The sequence below is a fragment of the Haliotis asinina genome, chromosome 8 (assembly GCF_037392515.1).
Source record: "Haliotis asinina isolate JCU_RB_2024 chromosome 8, JCU_Hal_asi_v2, whole genome shotgun sequence".
Lineage (NCBI taxonomy): Eukaryota > Metazoa > Mollusca > Gastropoda > Lepetellida > Haliotidae > Haliotis > Haliotis asinina.
The window spans coordinates 51,038,017-51,057,599 of record NC_090287.1 but is presented as its reverse complement, the minus strand read 5'-3'; the positions used below and the strand labels follow the sequence as shown (position 1 = coordinate 51,057,599).

At 40.5% G+C, this 19,583-nt stretch overlaps 1 protein-coding gene across 6 annotated transcripts in view; it reads right to left on the bottom strand.

The window, feature by feature from the left end:
• Nucleotides 1–17,014: 17,014 nt before the first annotated feature.
• The window catches only part of LOC137293475 (steroid hormone receptor ERR2-like), an 81,505-nt gene continuing 78,936 nt past the window's right edge, over nucleotides 17,015–19,583 (bottom strand). For all 6 annotated transcript variants that reach the window (XM_067824034.1, XM_067824039.1, XM_067824036.1 and 3 more), the window contains exon 7: nucleotides 17,015–19,190. In XM_067824034.1, coding sequence (XP_067680135.1) covers nucleotides 18,949–19,190 — 242 coding nt within the window. In that variant the 3' untranslated portion in view covers nucleotides 17,015–18,948. The remainder of the gene's footprint in view (nucleotides 19,191–19,583) is intronic.

Here is a 19,583-nt window from a genome sequence, read left to right as displayed (position 1 = left end):
TATTTGCCAGTGTACGCATATCCGCTTAGTGCTCATCTAAATGTACCCCCTGTTGTGTAGCGAGTAAAAAAATCCATTGTACATTCATCACGGTGGTGATTTATGGCAGAAACTGACGGTAATATTTCATTCTCAGACTGAAGTAACATTTGGGAGTTGAACGTTGAAATCGCCAAGGTGTTAGAAAACGTCAACTGTCTATATTTGTACTTGCTAGTGCTTGAAATCGCTAGTGTTTTGTTTCCAGAATAACATCCTGATTCGATTCAGCGTGTAACAAGTTTAGTGTAGATGTCAGCTGTGACAGCCTGTAGTGATTGCATTGCAGTCACACCAGCTATGGACATTTGTATATGTTCCTTCTGCTCTCAGTCTATCAGGTAACGCGAGCTATCACAATGCGTGGGGCGTGACGTCAATTAACGTCAGTGAGATTTTCCATATCGCCCATCAAGATAATTCCACCTGCAGATTAAATGTGAACATTCCTGGAAACAATATCCCAATTTCCTCTATTAAAATATCCAATGCATCCGTACAGGTAATGGACATCCGGGCACTCTGACCTGACCACAAATCAGTTATCTCCTTTTAACAAAGGTTAATAACTGTTATTTCAACTCACTGCGTTTGGATTATACGGGCCTTTGACCTCCCGCTTTACAGCTACTTACTTGAAACCATGTTTTCTCTACATTTGGGTTGCCCATGACGATGTTTGATGTTTAATGTAACCTTTGCATATATATAAGGGTGAAAACAGTGGGAATCTCTAGGTGAATATATAGTATTTCACAATGTTCATGCAGAACAGCGGGATATTCCGATTTGATTCAAGTGCAACCGACAAAGTCCGATTCGATTACAATGTTACAGCAAGATTAACGTCTAACTACTGTCTACACAGTTCACCGTTTTCAGTTTACAGAGTTGGACGGGGTTCGGTGGGCAAGTGCGCCAACATGACGTAATGACCATTTAAAGTTGGTTTCCATAGCTGTGCATAACAAATCATTCTCAAAGCAGGATGCCACAATCAAGCGCGATATCAGAACTATTGCGCTTAGGTCGTATTGACTCAGTGAGCCCTGTTGGAATGTGAATACATAGACTGTTTTCATTAGGTCAGAAATAATGAACAAGTATAAATTGTATTATTGTAATGCTATCCAGATGCTCTAAAGTTTGTAACATTCTTAAGTGACTTAAGAAGTGAGTGAGTTTTGTTTTACGCCTCCTTTAGTAATGTTAAAGCAATAACACGGGGGACACCAGAAACTGGCTTTCACACAATGTACCCACGATTCGAACCCGGATCTTCGGCGTGACTAGCGAACGCTTTAATCACTAAGCTACCGCATCGACCCAAGGGACACTGATGTCTTGGATGTATCACTGTCCTTTTTACCTGTCATGTCAAAGATCGGATCTGTTATGTTTTTTGACATTCGTTAGCAAAATACTTCTCTTGAAGTGTGTATCGAAATGTGAATCCGGTATGTTAATAATTCAAATAATAAGAGTAGATGGAATTTTATAAATTAGTTCTATGAAGAAGGTATATTATTAATACGTTTTGTCCACAGTAAATTTGTTCATTGAAATGTCGCTGTTGGTACAATACTAGATATCTTGGCATAATGCCATAACCATTAATGTCCGGCAGATGGACAATCAGTATGAAGAAATGAATGATTATCTCGTGGTCATCCAGACGACGTCCTGCCGTTGCAATCTACAATCTTCTAGCGGTACTTCAAGATGATTATAATGGCAGTTTTTATCCCGATTCTATTTGTGAGCGTGGATTAAAACTACTGGGTATTTTCTCAGCATTCGAGGAGGTACAGTGCACAGTATGTACATATGTAGTCATCGATACTTACACAATGTATAGTTGTGAAAAGATATAGATTTCGTTAAGATAATCCGGATTTGACGTAATTCTCAACGCTACATGCTATGTTCTACACTATGTAAACGGGCAGGCATCCATTCCTACACAATACATAATTACTATAAAATATGAAATTTCCTTAACATGATCCTGCATTAGACTTAATTCCACACATCATCACTTGTTTTATGCTATACATTATGTGAACTAGCAAGCACTGAGTCTAACACAGTGTAAAGTTAAATTACATTGAAATTTGGCAACCACGAGCCAGGGTTTTACTTGATGCCGACATCATCCGTCGCTTCCATCCTTGCCTAGTGATCTGACCCCGCCAAGTGTGATGGCATCATATGATATTGGCTGCCATTAGTTGCGTTGTAATTTGACGTTAGCGTGTCAATTGCTTCTGCAAGTGGTAATCCTTGTGATTGATGTGGCTATCATCACTTGCGCTCCCTGTACCTCTCCTGGCACTGCTGGCGATGTTGTTCGCCAGAGTCGGAGTTTCAACAACATTACGCTGATTAACGTGAAAGAAATGGTTTGTAGAAGTAATGCTTCCCTTGTTTATGTAAAACATGCTTGATTCAAAATTTGAAAAAAATAACTTCGATTCTTAATACTTGAAATTGCCTTCTACGCGAATGAACGACAAAAAAAAACACTATAGGTCTGTGAAATGTGATACATTGCCTTATATGGGTCCATGAAGAAAGGATGGCGGCGAAAGGAACCAACACCAGGACTGATGAAATAACAAGAAAATGAAAAATGAACTCATAGAGGCAATGAAGAAATATGATGAGCTGTAAGGTGAGCTGATGGATGACAAATATTGAAGGTTCAAAGGGTGATCATATGAACAGAACGATGGATGATGGGAAGGACTGGCGAACAGAAGGATGGACCAAAGGGTGGGTCGAGGGGCAAAAGGATGGACCAAAGGGTAACTCAGATAAAGATGAGATTAACTGTAGAAAGGAAAAATGGGTAAAAGTTGGAGATCAGATGGAAGGTTGATAGTGTGGTCTGAAAAAATTGCGAATGGCTGAGTAGAACGAAGAAGAGACAGATGGAAGATATGTTGCGCTGGTGATGATGGATCTGGGAACATCCCAATGGACGGTACGGCTGACTGAAGAACAGATGGGAGATAGGTTGGATTGAACGAGTAAGAGAAGAGTGATGGGTAGGATTCAATGAGGGACAAAAACATGATAGGCAGGATGCAACGAGGAACAGAAGAGTGACAAGTGGGCAGGATTCAGTGAGGAACAAAAGAGTGATAGGCAGTACTGAATGAGGAACAGCAGGATGATAGGCAGGATTCAATGAGGAACAGAAGGATTGATTGCGAATCTGTGGTGTGATAAGCTAGTATGCAAAAAGACAGGTTCTTTAGTGACCGGATGTACCTTGTGACCTTGACTGGCATCCTTGAGGGAGTGAGAGGAGCATTGAACACATACTACCATTCACAGTGGCTTGGATGCCACGCACACACATTAATTGAACACAAGCCCAATATACGTTAATCTGTCTTTGACGTTCACTGACACACATCGACGCCACCGTTGAGAAGCTTGTTTGCAATGGTGAACCTTCAGTCTGTCAGATAGGGACAAGCTACAACCACTCTCGTGGCAATCTAATAACAAGATTTATCTTTAATTAATAACTTTCATTTAATAAAAAGTATCCTAGAGCAATATGTTTCAGACAGAGTAAGACATATTTAGAGTTTTGCAATCACTTCCAAGTACGACTTGCCTGTTAAATCAATACTCTTTTTCACGAAGAAGCATGCGGGTATTTCTGGAGGGAAAATTGATAATTTCGACGCAGATGTAGAAACTCTCTCCTGGTTCTTGCTAACAAGCTTTTAGCTTAGAGACAGGTAATTATAGCACTAGACTCAGGTTGGTGATGTTCGTTACGCCGGCCCAGCTTGACAACGTAGCCGTTAACGACATTGCAACACTTCTTCTTGGCTTTACAGGTCTTAAATAGAGATATTTAACGCCGGTGAAAACTTTCGATGGACTGAAAACAGCACTCGCCCAAGAGTTTGTTCATTTTTGGGAACTGTTGTACTCTTGATTGATACGTTCTGTGGTGAATCAGTTTCGGAGAACAACTATTAGAACATTGATGTCTGCGAGCTACCTGACAACTTCCTGACACTAGGGGCATCTAACAGCAAAATGGGAGCACGGGTAGCCCAGTTGACTGAGGCATCGCAATTCTGTGCAGAGTTGTGCGTGCATGTATGAGACTTCGAAACCCGGTTCCCCCTGATACTGTGTCTTGCTCGTGGGTTTAGGCAAATTAGTAAACGTCTAAGGCTTGCATTTCTCCGGACTTTTGTCCCACGTCGTGCAGACACACTGTTGTATAACTGAACTCTTTCAAAGTTAAACGAAAACCATTCACGGACTCACTTACTCATTTAAATCCGATATTCCCAAAAGAACGACCCTTGTTTGGTCGGCACGAATCGTATTTTAATCGGATTTACTCAAGCGGTGGACGTTTCAAATCCTGGTAGTGTGCGCTTCGACTTTCACGAACATAGTATGATGTAAATGCTCAAATCGGCGATAAACCCACAATAATATCAAGAACGTGAATATATGAGTCATGATCTGGCTGTAAATACCCACCAACAGCATGCCAATTGTACACAAATTGCTGCCATACGGTATTCACAGTCAATTTACAACGACATTCCTCAGGGTATGCATAGTGACGCAATGTGCCTTTTGATATCTAAGTTGTTGGAAATAGGATCTCGTCTTCCCTTCACCCCTTTAAAGGGCGTAATTCCTTCTTTCATCTCCCTTCTCATCAAACTAAGATACACGGAACAGATACATTCCTGCATCTTAATCAAATGTTACGGATGCATTGCTTGGAAAAGGAACGGGTAAAATACAGCAAAGATTTAAGTTTCCTTGGTCTAATTAGTGTCTTTGTAAGGGAGACAGCCAAGGTCCCAGATTATGTCTGTCATACCATTCCCGCGGGGCGTCATTTGAGTGTAGGTATCGATGCGCCCGCAGGTCCATCCTGAAGACAAACGGCTGACGCCCAAGGAATCGATCCTATCTTCAACGACCAACTCTGCCCAATCCCCCCAAGTTGGATGTGTATATTGTAATTAGGTTCCTTCACAAGACCTGGGAAATGGTTCAGGAAATAGAAGATTATACTTAGTGTACAAACGTTGGACTCAAGGCCTATGTGGTTCTCAGGTTGTGACCTTGCTTTAGTTGGCTAGCTATAGAGTACAGGTCCAATAGAACTGATTGATTCCAAAGACTGATTCTCCGTTGCGGACAAACCTTGGCAAAACTAAAAGATTCTCAATCAAAGGCGTTGCTGATACGATCAGGCTTGCCTGAACGCAATGGAAGTGTCGAAGAAATAATGAGTTCTACACGTTCTTTCCAATGAGTCCAATGAAACGCAACCAATCAGACAAACACAAGTGACATACTACTCTGTAAATACGGCGAATCTATCAAACAAATGTGATTGATGCGTATTTTAAAAGAAACATGAGAAAATCTACAAAAGTTTAACATTAAACTTTGGGTCGATCAAATGAAATGCCTAAAGATTGAAGCTGTGTATATATATACTTGCGCAGGTTCCTGTAGCAAATATAAACGTCACACAGTCATGTATCCTTTTATGTCGTCTGCACGCGTTGTCTCCCTAAGAAAAGATGTAAGATTTTAGATGTTCTAGTCACATTCCACATTTGGAGCTTGTGAAAGAAACAAAGTAAAAATGCTTCAGAAAATAAGTCCACGTTTAACAAACGGATGACTTATATCCTAAAGGTGGGAATTTCAAATTTTTAGTTACTCCTAATCGTTTAGATTTGTAGCTCGAAGAAAAGTCAGCAATATCAACATGTGTTCCCGGACATGACAATGTCAACAAAGTGAAAAAAAAATGATCGTACACGATTCAGGTAGTTCGTGTATCCTGCAAAATAGGATGTCAAGTTCCGGGTGGTTACTCTTAACGAAGGCGACAGTGAAAACATCCTTATGTCCCGTTTTCAACAGCAAAAAGATCGTCATCACGGACGTGTTGGTTTATTTAAACCAAATGATGCATTTGCTGTTGCCCATACATCCCGGTCAATATGTACACGGGGACAGAGTTTAAACATGAAGCTAGTTGTACAATGAGAATAGTTCCTACTCCATGTTTTGAATCCTTGCAAAATATGTACCGAAAGAATACCGAATGCCTTTGTAAATAAGAAACAGGTTATTCAATGACGATTTCTTTTGAAACAAGGAATTTCGGCAGGTGCTTATGAATATCTTATAGCGTTTGGGTCCACCGTTCGCTACCAAGTTACATGTTAAAGGGTGTTGTTGTACCATGATGACTACCCAATTGACCGATATTACGGTTTGGTGGGGTATACCGTTTACTGCAACATCCCTATGTTTCTGCTTCACAGGTTGGAAAGACACATACACGCCCACGTTACAGGGTGGTTGGCTGGACACATACACGTCCCATGTTACAGGGTGGTTGGGTGGATACATACACGCCCACGTTACAGGGTGGTTGGGTGGATACATACACGTCTTATGTTACTGGGTGGTTGGGTGGACACATACAATGTCTTCTGTTACAGGGCGGTTGGGTGGACACATACACGTCCTATGTAACAGGGTGGCTGGGTGGACACATACACGTCCTATGTAACATGGTGGTTAGGTTGACATATACGCGTCCTATGTTACAGGGTGATTGGGTGGATACATACACGTCCCATGTTACAGGGTGGTTGGCTGGACACATACACGTCCCATGTTACAGGGCGGTTGGGTGGATACATACACGTCTTATGTTACAGGGTGGTTGGGTGGACACATGCACGTCCCATGTCACAGGGTGGTTTGGTGGATATTACGGTTTGGTGGGGTATACCGCAACTGCAACATTCCTATGTGTCTGCTTCACAGGTTGGATAGACACATACACCTCCCATGTTACAGGGTGGTTGGGTGGATACAAACGCGTCCCATGTTACAGGGTGGTTGGGTGGATACATACACGTCTTATGTTACTGGATGGTTGGGTGGACACATACAATGTCTTCTGTTACAGGGTGGTTGGGTGGACACATACACGTCCTATGTAACAAGGTGGCTGGGTGGACACATACACGTCCTATGTAACAGGGTGGTTAGGTTGACATATACGTGTCCTATGTTACAGTGTCGGTGAGTGGACACGTACACGTCCCATTGTTACCGGGTGGTTGGTTGGACACATACAACGTCCTATGTTACATGGTGATTGGGTGGACACATACACGTCCAACGTTACAGGCTGGTTGGGTGGACTCATACAACGTCCCATGTTACAGGGCGGTTGGGTGGACACGTACAACGTCCTATGTTACAGGTTGGATAGACACATACGACTCCCAATGTTATGTGTTAGATAAACACATAAAAGGCCCCTCTGTTACAGGTTGGATAGACACATACAAAGTCCTATGTTGCAGGGTCATTTGGTGGGCATATACAACGTCCTATGTTGAAGGGTGGCAGTAGGGTGGACTCATACAACGTCCTATGTTACAGGGTGGTTGGGTGGACTCATATAATGTCTTCTGTTACAGGGTGGTTGGGTGGACACATACAGTGTCTTCTGTTACAGGGTGGTTGGGTGGACACATACGTCCTATGTTACAGGGGGGCAGTTAGGTGGACTCATACAACGTCCTATGTTACAAGGTAGCTAGGTACATACACACCGTCCTTTGTTACAATGTGGATGTGCGGACATATATGCCGTACTTTTTACAGGGTAGTTGGGTGTACACACACAAAGGGTGGCGGTTGGATGGACCTTTGTTGTATGGTGGTTAGGTAGACTACCTCCTTAGTAGAAAATATCATATGGTCGTGTTAATCAGGCGAGACATGACAACAGATCCTTACATCTATCTGATATATCAGTGTACCCTTTCAAAGACTGCCCACTGCAGAGGACCATCACATTATGCACAATTGCCGATGTCCACAAATCAGCAATGATTACCCAACAGACTAGTCGTACATGGCAAACACGTGAAGAGCATTTCACGTGCTGCAATCACTTGTTATCTCGCAATTTTTCAATTTGGTGGGACGTGGCTCTGGTGCCGTGGGAATTAGTATAATAACCTGACTATATTAGCTGACATAATTTGACTTTGTTCTGTACAATTGTTCGGCTGTACTCAATGTCTCTTCTGATGAGCATAGACGTTACGTTAATATGGTTGTAAACATCAATCCAGTTGTTTTATGGCTGGATAACGGCGTCTAAGTAGTAATGCATATGTGTTTAACTTTTGACATTTCCTTTCTATGGATCTGTGCGTCATTGTAATGCAACATTGACCGATTGTATTAAGAATCGTTCGCTCTGTTTGTTGTTTAACGCCGCACTCCGCAACATTCCGCCCTTATGACAAGGATCTGTAAATACGCCAATGTAGACCAGACAAGCCAGTGACTTGCATCATGTCTGTCGACCTGTGGATTCAATGACATGTGTCCATAAAGTTAGCGAGTCTGCCGAATCTCATCAGTCTCATTCTAAAAGCACGGGGAGTTGTGGACCAACTGAGTACATGGACGCATATGTCAATATTTATCGTAAACGGATGCGATCGTTGTTTTACTTCGCGATCATCAATATTCTAGCTTTCTAACGACGGTCTGGACTTGACAATTAGGGACTGACATCAGAAGTTTGGATGTACGCCGTTGGTACTCGATGATCATGCCGTAGAAAAATTAGATGTGTGACGGCATATAGCTATATGTAACGTGCGTGGGTGTGAGAGTTGTTATACGTTGCTCGCATCGGTTTCCTAGTTTCATAATGATGTGTTGTAAACCGAGTACTGATACGCCGGGCCAGTGGTTGACAATACGAGCAACGACCACCATTGTTCGATGATCTGTAAATGTTGTAACTACCTCAGTGAGAACAATCAACTAACTGCCGAAGGTATTCTCTTTCCGATCGTTAAATGCTGAAATATATTACATTATTTACAAAAGCTGTCATTATTCACGAATCATAGTGCATTTTTGCATATGCCGTGTATTTTCTACATGACAGTATCAGATATATATTTGATATTCGTAACTAGTCAAGAACAAACACTTCTCGCAGCTCCGGCCAGTGCGTCTCAGAAATAAAAAATAGAAAGATCGTTGAAACGAAATGGTTGACACAGTAAATGCATTTTGCATCATTCAGGAACTCGATGGTACCGTCTGGCTCCACAAGACCAAAGGTTCGTGATTCAGATGACAATTAATCAGCATCATCAACTGATCGATATCAGTCATCCCAACTTAACCAGAATTTGAAGTAACATGGTGTTGTCGATCATCTGTATTCTCCCCGAATTGTGTTCATTTGTATGTGGTCTAGCGTCTTTGATCTAAAACTCGATTTTAATCCTTTTTCGACCCTCAACATTCGTCACACTACCTACATCTATATACATCAGCTTGGAACCAGATGCCTTGTCTCCAACCCTAGCCATTTGTAGGGGTCTTGTAGACGTCAATCCAAGTTGGTCCATGTCCTGTAAACCTTTTAAGGTTTACATCTATGTAGTTAAATCTAGTGGTACCGAAAAGATCACAAAATTGAAGGAAATAATCTCAACATTCCCAGCGCTAAAGAGAAATAATTCATTCGGAAGAAAGCAGCACTAAACTTGATGCCCCGGACAAGAAACTGTTGGGGTTTTTTTGTAATTGAACCGGCTAGTATTGTTTAACCGGCTAGTATTGTCAGCATTTACTCAGCAGCTGACGATTTATACAATACAAACATTGTCGGAAGATAATCTTAACGGTCCCTACTTCAAAACGACCCCGCATTCATGGAAACCAGTTACCAATAATGCAATCAAGTTGCTTTCAAATCTAATGGTAGAATCTTGAGAGCAATATAATCAGGAAAGCATTGCCTCGTGGCTAGTCCTGGACCTAATTCGAAAGCCAGCCGAGCACACGTCAAGGCAGGAAAAAAAACTCCGATATTTTTTACAAGATCAATACCCTTGTAAAAGATTCTGTTCTAGTCAAATGAAACGGAACTTATAGAGCGTGTCGATTGTTAACTTAATGCAATTGTCCCATGCCTCCCACTCACAAGTAGACAAATACACCTACATGGTTGAAGCGACCCAGTTCACAGCGTCATCGATCCCAGGGGTTCATCAGCGAAGGGCCAGAGCCGCCGAGGGCGTAATCACGACGAAAGCTGACGATCAATACAAGGTCGATGTCTTCGTGCCTGGCAAGAAAACTGCAGTCAGTTTATATTGATGGGCTGCTCAGGCTACCACAACAGATAATTGACCATAAAACCTGCATGGTACATGTTCGTCAGGTTATTTCCCAAGCTTAATGTTGCCTTCAGATGCAGAGAAATGGTAGCTGTGGGTCATGGCGTGCCTGAATCCCGAATAAGGACTTGATGTCTGCTTGACGATGATAAATAATGTATTAGGACGTCCTGTACCCATTTGATGGAATATTCTGTTAGGGTCTATTTTATGGCTTCCTGGGGTTATGTCCTGATGGACATGACATAATGAGTGTAACGACTCTTTGCTGATGACAAGAGTTCCAGGGAAAGGATATTTCGTTCACAGAAATGAGCACTTGAGGAAAACAAACGTCTTCGGTACATGTTACAAATACCTAATTATTCAAATCGATGTAGAACTGCCTCTTAAGTCTCTGAGCAATTGGGCATTATCGTTGGTCAATGTCAGTGTTGTTCTTCAGTGTCCCTGTTCTCGGGAATCGTGATGATAATGTAACGATGAGCTACCACCATTATCAAAACTTACACAAGATCAAATACATCAATGAAACACAAGATTCATAAATTTCATCCTTTTATTGCTATATACACTCAACAAACCTGGCATCTCCTTAAAAAAACATCCGATAAATATATCAACAAGAGAAATCAACATCTAAAATAAGACTGCAAATGTGATAAACCTTCAGGACGTGGCTGAGTCGTTTATCCCCGAGGGCTGTGAGGCACCTCAGTGATTCTGTCAGGACTCGATGGTGGTGGAGTCTGATGGGAGCCTCGTTAGTCCATGCTTGGACATGATTAGGCTGTAAAGGTCTTGCTTAACAAAGGCAAGGCGTTATTCTTTGCCTGGGTTAAACAAGACAATAAGAGCCTACAAGGCTCTGGAAACGCTAGCCTTCTAGGCTGAGTTACCTACGTTACAGACAGGATGGCACAAGAAATGGCGGGCTGGGCCAGAGACAGACAGAAGGCACAAGACACGGTTGCAGCTTTATACTGAACACATCAGAGGAGTCGGACGTTGACGGACAAAGTAGAGTGGAGATATGAGGTCATGAGTATTGCTTCAGACACCAAAACAATACTTTCACAGATTGCCGAGGGAATGCCGTGACAAATTCAATTGGTCACAAATTACTTGGCTACGAGATTCGTTCCTGATTTAGGATTGCAAGCGTATCTTGTGACCATGAAAATATCGTTTAAACTGAGTTAAACTATCATGGTACCCAGTGGCAATCTGTGAAGGTCATTTGTCATGGAGCACAAGGTATAAAACATCTGGCCTTAACTGGCCTACAAAAATAAATAAACATAACATATCGAGATCAATTTGAGTTCCCTTCCCTCCCAATGATATTTGATGATATGAAGTTCAGTTCCATACTGTTCCAACAAGGTAGTTCCTTAGAGCTAATGAAATCATCCACAGCTCCATCCTACTTTGTCCACTTTTCATCACTACCTAGCGTGGAATACTGTCTGATGATACGTCTAGGACAAGAGTTAATGTTATACCCAGTTTTCTCACAAACAAAACAGCAGAAAAAATGGTTTTAAGTTCAAAGAGAGAATACAACTGGGTCAGAAAGCAACTGGTTCTTTAGTAAAACAAATGGCATTAAAACTTGATAAAAGGTTTTGTAGTTTTTACACAATGGTTCATCAATCCCAAAACGAATTAACCTTACAGAATTATTAACATGTCTTGATGTCTACTACTGCTGAATGAAGGGCTGTTACACCACTAATTACTAAACAGGATATTGTCCTTGTTTTCAGGATCAGGCAATTAGAATGTAGATCAAAGAAACTGAATATAGCAGTATCATCATATATATCTCTAAGGAAATGTACTTTTAACATTGGTAGTCAGAACACTGTATATGTTCCTATTAGGTTTACAAATAGTTCAATGTGGTTTGACTTTCCAGAGTTGAGAGGACAGTCAGTTTTCAGAAATGCATCCTCAGGGATTGTAAACTAACAAAGGACACAATGTGCAGTTTGAGTTACGTTTAATAAAAAAAATGGAAAAAGGCAATAATGACATCACAGCCTCTGAGTTGAGGTTTCAAAGTTGTCATTTTCTTTCAGATCCTGACTTCTATAGTTGGGCCCAGCAGAAAGGGTCAAATTCCCGACTCCTCTGATGGGGACCTGATACTACTCATATTAGGCATAACAAGGTTGATCACCGTGGCAACTCAAGTAAGAATGGGGACTCAAATGGATGATGTGTAAATAGTCATCAAAGATGTATAAAACCACTGTTAACTTCTAGACAGAGTCTGTCGTTATTTGTGGTCTTGGCAACATCCTGTAAACTTGACTGCAAACAATTACCAAACCGAGCCTTGTTCCTCAAGGTTATCATAGCACCACCACTAGACATGATGATCATAATGCTAACACTATTTTGGAGAAGAAGGCATGGGTGAAATAATTGTAAGTTCATGCTGATTGTCAAAACATCATTCATCAACATGACAAACATATTGGCCTCCTAAGGCCACATTCTTACAAGAATTCAGTGACAAATGGCTTGGGAAATAACATCAAAAATAAAACCAACAGTTAACATTTCTATCTAAAAGCTTTCAAAAAGTAACTCTTTCAAATCTATAAAATCAATCACTTCATTACATAGTGAATATTTTACATAACAATATAACATTGTGTACACATAATAAAACCCTCCTATCTGAAAGGATTAACAGGGATTTATTTAAACACACTTTGCTAGAAAAAAAAACTCTGGACACAAACAAAGTGGAGCAAAATAAAAATAATTTTGATAAAACAAACTTATCCACTCAAATTCTGACAATTCCATAATAATTCCTAATAAGTTATAAATGTGGTAAATATTTGTCTAAAGGAGAGAAACTGAATATTCCAAAGGTATGTGATATACGTAAGTAGAATGAAATAAGTCTTGTTATATATGTTAGCAAATCAAAACGAGCAAAATACTACCTGTGAGGGGTCGAAGGGAGAAGATGCATGCATATATATATAATAATAATATGTGTTCATAATTGGGGTTTTAATATACAATAAGCAATGATCAATTAATTTAATATGCAGCTGCTTAGATCTTGAAGCTTTCAAAGATTTGATAGTGGTGTCAAATCATTGACATGACAACACATGATTGTAATTTGTATTTGCTTCCAGCTGGAAATGTTACTGGAATACATTCAGTATGATAGATGAGAAGACATACTGATGTACTGAAAGCAAACAATACATTCCACTAAAACAAGGTATGATCTCAGGTACTGACAGTGGACATAGCAGTTGCTCATTGTCTTGCACATACCAAAGCTGGGATTGATCTAGGAAAGCAGGAAGCAAAGAGATTTGGGCCTGGAATATGCTTGAATTCTAGAAATAAATGCAACAAAAACAGTAATCTGGTTTATAAGTTCATACGAACAACTGAAAAAGACTCTTGTTTGGATATTAACAATAAACTCTGTGACATAGTGTATTCCAACTCTGGTGTGTATACAAAAATAAAGGAACCCTATGAAACTTGGGAACTGGGTAATGTGTATGAGCATCAGTGCACGGAACCAATTGCCATCAGTCATGGTCCAAAGACTTCACCTTCAAGGATCATAATTTAGGACTTGATTTAAGATATGAAATCAGTCCACCTTTCTTTACCACCTCAAACATCTGGTAAAATGAAATTCCGGGTGAAGTGAAGTCTTTGATGAAGGTGCTGTGCACTGATGGGATTATGACATGATACATAAACTCTTGTTTGCATACCTGATAAATATGACACTCTAATACAATATAACACTCCAACAGTCAGCCATCTTATATCTAATGATGGCAACCTGAAAATATCACAAAGTGGGTAACTCCAAACACCAACATGTTTATGCAATAAATACTTATACTTGGTTCCCAGTCACCTACGCCCAACACTACCAGGGCAAAGGAGACTGAGAGGCTGAAAATATCAGTAAAGTCAGGAATGTTTCATGTACTCATCTGAGAATCTACCCCAAGCAGGACAAGCAGAGCTTGTTGCTACAGGTCTATAATATGTGTGTATGTATCTTGGCTGGCTAAGCTGCTTCTCCGTGGGTCTATGGGTACTTAATTACCATACACATCAGTCCAGGATAGGGATCCCCTCCCCCATCACAGCTACACTTCTACAATAATGGGTGGGTACATGTACGTGTAAATGAAATCCGATGGTAGCTTGTGCAAGCTAGCAATGAAACAGGGTGTAGTGATATGCTCTGAATCTTTGGACTATCCTACAAGAATACTGACATGACAACATAACCTTCATGAGACCATGCTTTGACATAATTAACATAGGAAAAGTGTCAAGTGGTCATGCCCACACAGAAAGGTAAAAAAAACTCATCAGACACAACACAACAGATGTCACAGGACAAGAGGATTCTTTTTGCATTGTTTACCTTGCTTTCATTTTTCTGTGTACTGTGATGATGACAATGAACCTTTCTACATTTTCAACAAAAACTCATGACAGTTGCCGAACAAACATGACAGTTGCCAAACAAAATGAGGACTAAAGTTGGAACAGTAAACTGAAAGAGTGATGATGTGACAAACAGAACAGAATAAGAATGGTTGCTGCCTTTAAACTGATCAAGAATGAGTGCTGGATGTTTTGAACCAAGGCGGCTTGAAATTCTTCTTCAAATCAGTGGTGATGGATGTCAAGAACTTTTCAGCCCTGGGCATAATGATATGACTGTATATCTTTATTAGTTTCTTTTCCTTCTATTTGCCTGAAACAATTTTCCAGATATGTTCCACTCTTGACCAATACAAATTTGGCATCCATGTGTCCACAGGAAATAGTGACACACTACAAGCAAATGTGGATTCACTACAAGATCGGTAGGGCAATAGCTGTCTCCTTGCTTCCGTTTCTACTGCTTGTGATCAATCATTGGAAAAAAGAAAACGAAAGAAGACTGACTATGAATGAGCAGATTCTAGAAAATGCACACAAAAATACATTCAGGACATCATTTCAGGAAATTCATAGTGTTGGACGGTTGGGAGTGGGTGGTGGTTGTGGTTGTGGGTGTGGGTGTGGGTGTGGGTGTGGGTGTGGGTGTGGGTGTGGGTGGGGAGGAATGCCACAATACTGAGATTGCAAGAGATAACTGTAGGATACATGCTTAAACTTCAACATTTCAATAGGACTTTGTTAGTGGTCCAGGCAACACTGATGCCACCTGTCTAAGGAGCACTCTGAAGACACATTCAATCAGGGCATAACAGGGACAGAACCGCAATCACAGATACACTGACTCCTCAGATACACAGAGTATCTTGGACTCTGCCCACGATGCACCTGTAGCAAGCCCATCAATCCTATTCAAAGGCCTCTGTAATTCACACACTAGTCAGAATGCTATAACACTGATGTCTAATGTTGCCTAAAAGTATACTACTGATAGGTGAAACAAACAGTGCCCATTTGATGGGAATAAGTGACAAAATTTGCATCGATTTCCTTATCACCTCGTTGCTCTATCACACAGTTTAACATAACAATGTCATAAAAGCATACAAAATCAATGTCTAGTAAAGTTCATGTTAACTTCTGTTCATGGATAGGGGTTCTTAGATGTTGCATACTTGTCAAGATCTGTGAGTCTTTGGTAAAAAAGTACAGTCTGAAAAAACAAGGATCATAAGCAGCTGGAACCAAAGTTGTGGAAGTTATCAAACACTGTCCACATTAACAAGAAGAACTGCTTGATCCAAATGAACAGAGTAGGAGCAACTAAATTAAAAGGACACTTAAAGTAACATCTTCAGACACAGATAAATCAAACAATGGAATCAGGAAACACAATAGTCTCCAGAATCCTCAATCCTTGATGATGAACCTTATCCTCTCTTTAATAATCCTGTCCCCTGCAGGACAATGGCTGTCCACATATTTTGACCACCAAGTGGAAGTCAACCATTCAGACTTGTACAATCAAGAGAAAACAGATTTTCATCAATGTACACCTGTAACTACTGATAGATGGTATCTATGTCAGAAGTACATACAAAAATGAAAGGATATATTATATCACTGTTTCCTTCTTAAATTTGTATCAGTAAATTTACAATATCCATTATTCCTTGGAATCGGTTTGTTTTTAGGGAAGAAAATCCAAGCTGAAATTCATCAGAGTCTTGACTTTACAAAAACATCAATATTAAATTCCATGTCTGGATTAGTCACTTTAGCCACCTCTATCAGCCTAACAACATGCACTTTACATATTAGTCTTGTTCCTAGCACACACACACACTAGCACAAAACACAAAACATAATAAAACACATGAAAAATAAACCACATAATGAGAAGGTGGTAACCCACTGGAAAGATTAACGAGTGTCATAACATTTGTCATTAACTAACAACAATAACTACACCAAGGTACCAAAATTAGAAATAAAATGCAGTAGTAACATGGTGTCTAACACTGGAATCAACAGCTGGTCCTAGATGACTATCAGTTATGGGTAGGTTTGATTGAAAATAGCACACTTTGACATGCATGCCACTAACAGTTCAAATACATGTAAAACTGCTGTTAAGCAACTTAGGCCTACAGGGTGAAAGATGTAAATTCCCTCAAATGCATTCTGACTTGGCAAGATCAGGCAGTGACACAAGTTTCAAACAAAAATCTTCAAAGGGAACAATATTTTTTTTTTCTTTTGCATATCACACACCTGATTAAACAAATCCATAAAACTCAAAAGCTGACACAGTTACAACATGGCTTCTAAAAATATAGCCACTCTTCTACCAAATGCCGTAATTTGATTTTGCAACCTACACTTGTCAGGCTCTAAATTATTTCCCTCTATTTAATAATTAGCATATTCAAACTTGATCGGTGCAATAAATTTGGAATTTGAACATTGCCTGGTGAGGTCTGGTCCATAAAGATTTAAGCAAATGCGTCAGAAAGTAATTACATGATTTACATGGTCAAGAAAGTTCCAATGTTGAAATGCATTTCTGATGAAACTCAGCCATTTTGCAATTTGAATTTCATTATAAACATAATATATGTTACATGCCACACTTTTAAACACTGGTTATGGTACTTACATAACATCACAGAAAATACCAAAATGAAGATCATCCTAAGTTGACTGGCCCAGAAATAGTGACTATAAAAACACTTAATGACCGTGTTAGAAAGCCAGTGTTACACAATGGATGAGCAGAAGAAAGCCTTCACTGCAAGGGCTATAAGGACTGTGTCACTGGCATCTTCTACAGTGGCAGAAACTGCACATCTGACACCCAAAGCTACAATGAACAGAGATACCATGAGTGCTGCCTTTGTGGGAACACATTCAACCTGAGTCAGTGTCTCCAAGCTTAAACACCAAACGATCACCATTCTCTTGCTGTCTGTCCAATCAATAGATAATTCACGATGATAAATTCACAACAATATATTTGATATGGTTAACTTTGGCTTGATTGTTCAGGTAGCTTTAATGCCATTCAAGAACTTTGGCGTTGGAGCTGGATGGTGATGACAATGAGGTCAGTTCTAGGACACCCAGGGCAGCGGCCAAGGTAGGCCCTACCAAATAATGATGGAAGATAATCTCACAAATGTCCTGCTCCAAACTGTTAACACGCATGAGTACATTGTCCAATGATTTCTGCATAGATGTTGTACATGTTCAAGCTACAAGAACCATCTCATGCCATTTAGCTGCATCACCCACAGGATGAAATGCCATTTGGTTGAGGTTGAATGAGTTTGCCCATCTGACCAGTTTGTGATTGGGATGATTCATTTGTAATCCACTTGAGCTCACTTTTCCCTACCTCATGTTTGCTCTCTTGTAGAGAAAGGGCAGAGGCAGACATCCGGCATGTGTAGAACCAGACATCAAGCCTGGTAGAACCAAACATCAAGATCTGGCAGAGCCAGGAATCAAGTCCTGTTGGAATCAGATATCCCGTTAGAACCAGACATCAAGCTCTTGCAGAACCAAACATCAGGCCCCAACAGAACCAGACATCAAGCCCAGTTGAACCAGACACCAATCTCCTGTCAGACCAAGACATCTTGTTAGTGCTGAACGTCTCACCTTTGAAGAGCCAGATATAAGGCCTGTGCTGGAGCACACTGCTTTATTTGATTGTGGTTTGCTCTACATCTCTGCCTACAGCCACTGCTGTGGGAAGCACTACTGTTGCATGACAGGAATGGAACTGGAAGGGTCACATGGACACACACACAGATATATACATTATCACTGATGTTTAGACATTGCTGGTAGTCCAAAGCTCCCATATCCCCAGTAATCCTTCTGAGTATGGTGATCTTGTTTTAACACAGTCAACACAAACAAGATCCTTTCCTAGTTTACAACCTGATACCTTGTTACACACAATCCCTTAGCTTTACCAGTGGTTACTTGTAGATTCCATGAGTGAATATCACACACTATACAAAGAGAATGCACTCATCCTGTTCCTTGTTCATGAGCCTACAAGCAGGTACTCCTCCTCAGTGTCCTAGCTAGCAGGCTACCTCAAGATGACATGTTCCCTAGATGCTGTAGAAATTAGGAATGGCCCCACAAGTTGGCCAGAACACTTTCCTCAGGAATCTGCCTCAAGCATTTCTAAGAAAAGTTTGTGCATGATGACACGTCCATCCTTCTTCATGTCAAACCAGAACTGCTTGGCCAGCAGTTTGATGTGTGTTATAGGGGGTAGGAGCAGAAAAAGCTGCCCCAGCCGCCGCATGTTCCCAGCATGTCGGATCTTGATGATCTCCATGAGAGAGTCCTGAAGCTTTTCTTGCAAAGTCTGAACTGAATCGGTTACCTCTGCCACCACATCTGCTGGGGAAAAATTCTAGTTAAGAACAGCTTTTTCAAACAGAACATACTTCCAACAAAAAACATTCAACTGATCTGCTGAAAGGTAAAGGACAGTCAAAGAATTACTTGTGATACTCCAAATGCTAAATATGATATAAGTCTGAGGTGTCTTTTGTATAGAATACAATCAAATCTTTGAAGATCCAGGACCTGATTAATTTTTATAAGACACACACATACCAACCTCAATGAGTGAAGAAAGATGTAAGCTTTATGCGCATGTCAGTTCTCTTGTGTAACACTCAGAGAAAGTATTCTGAGTGGGTGAGATGAAGTCAACATAGTCCGAACAGTGCTTAACCAGGTACAACATTTCATTGCTCACTTAACTGCCTACTACTTCTTTATCTG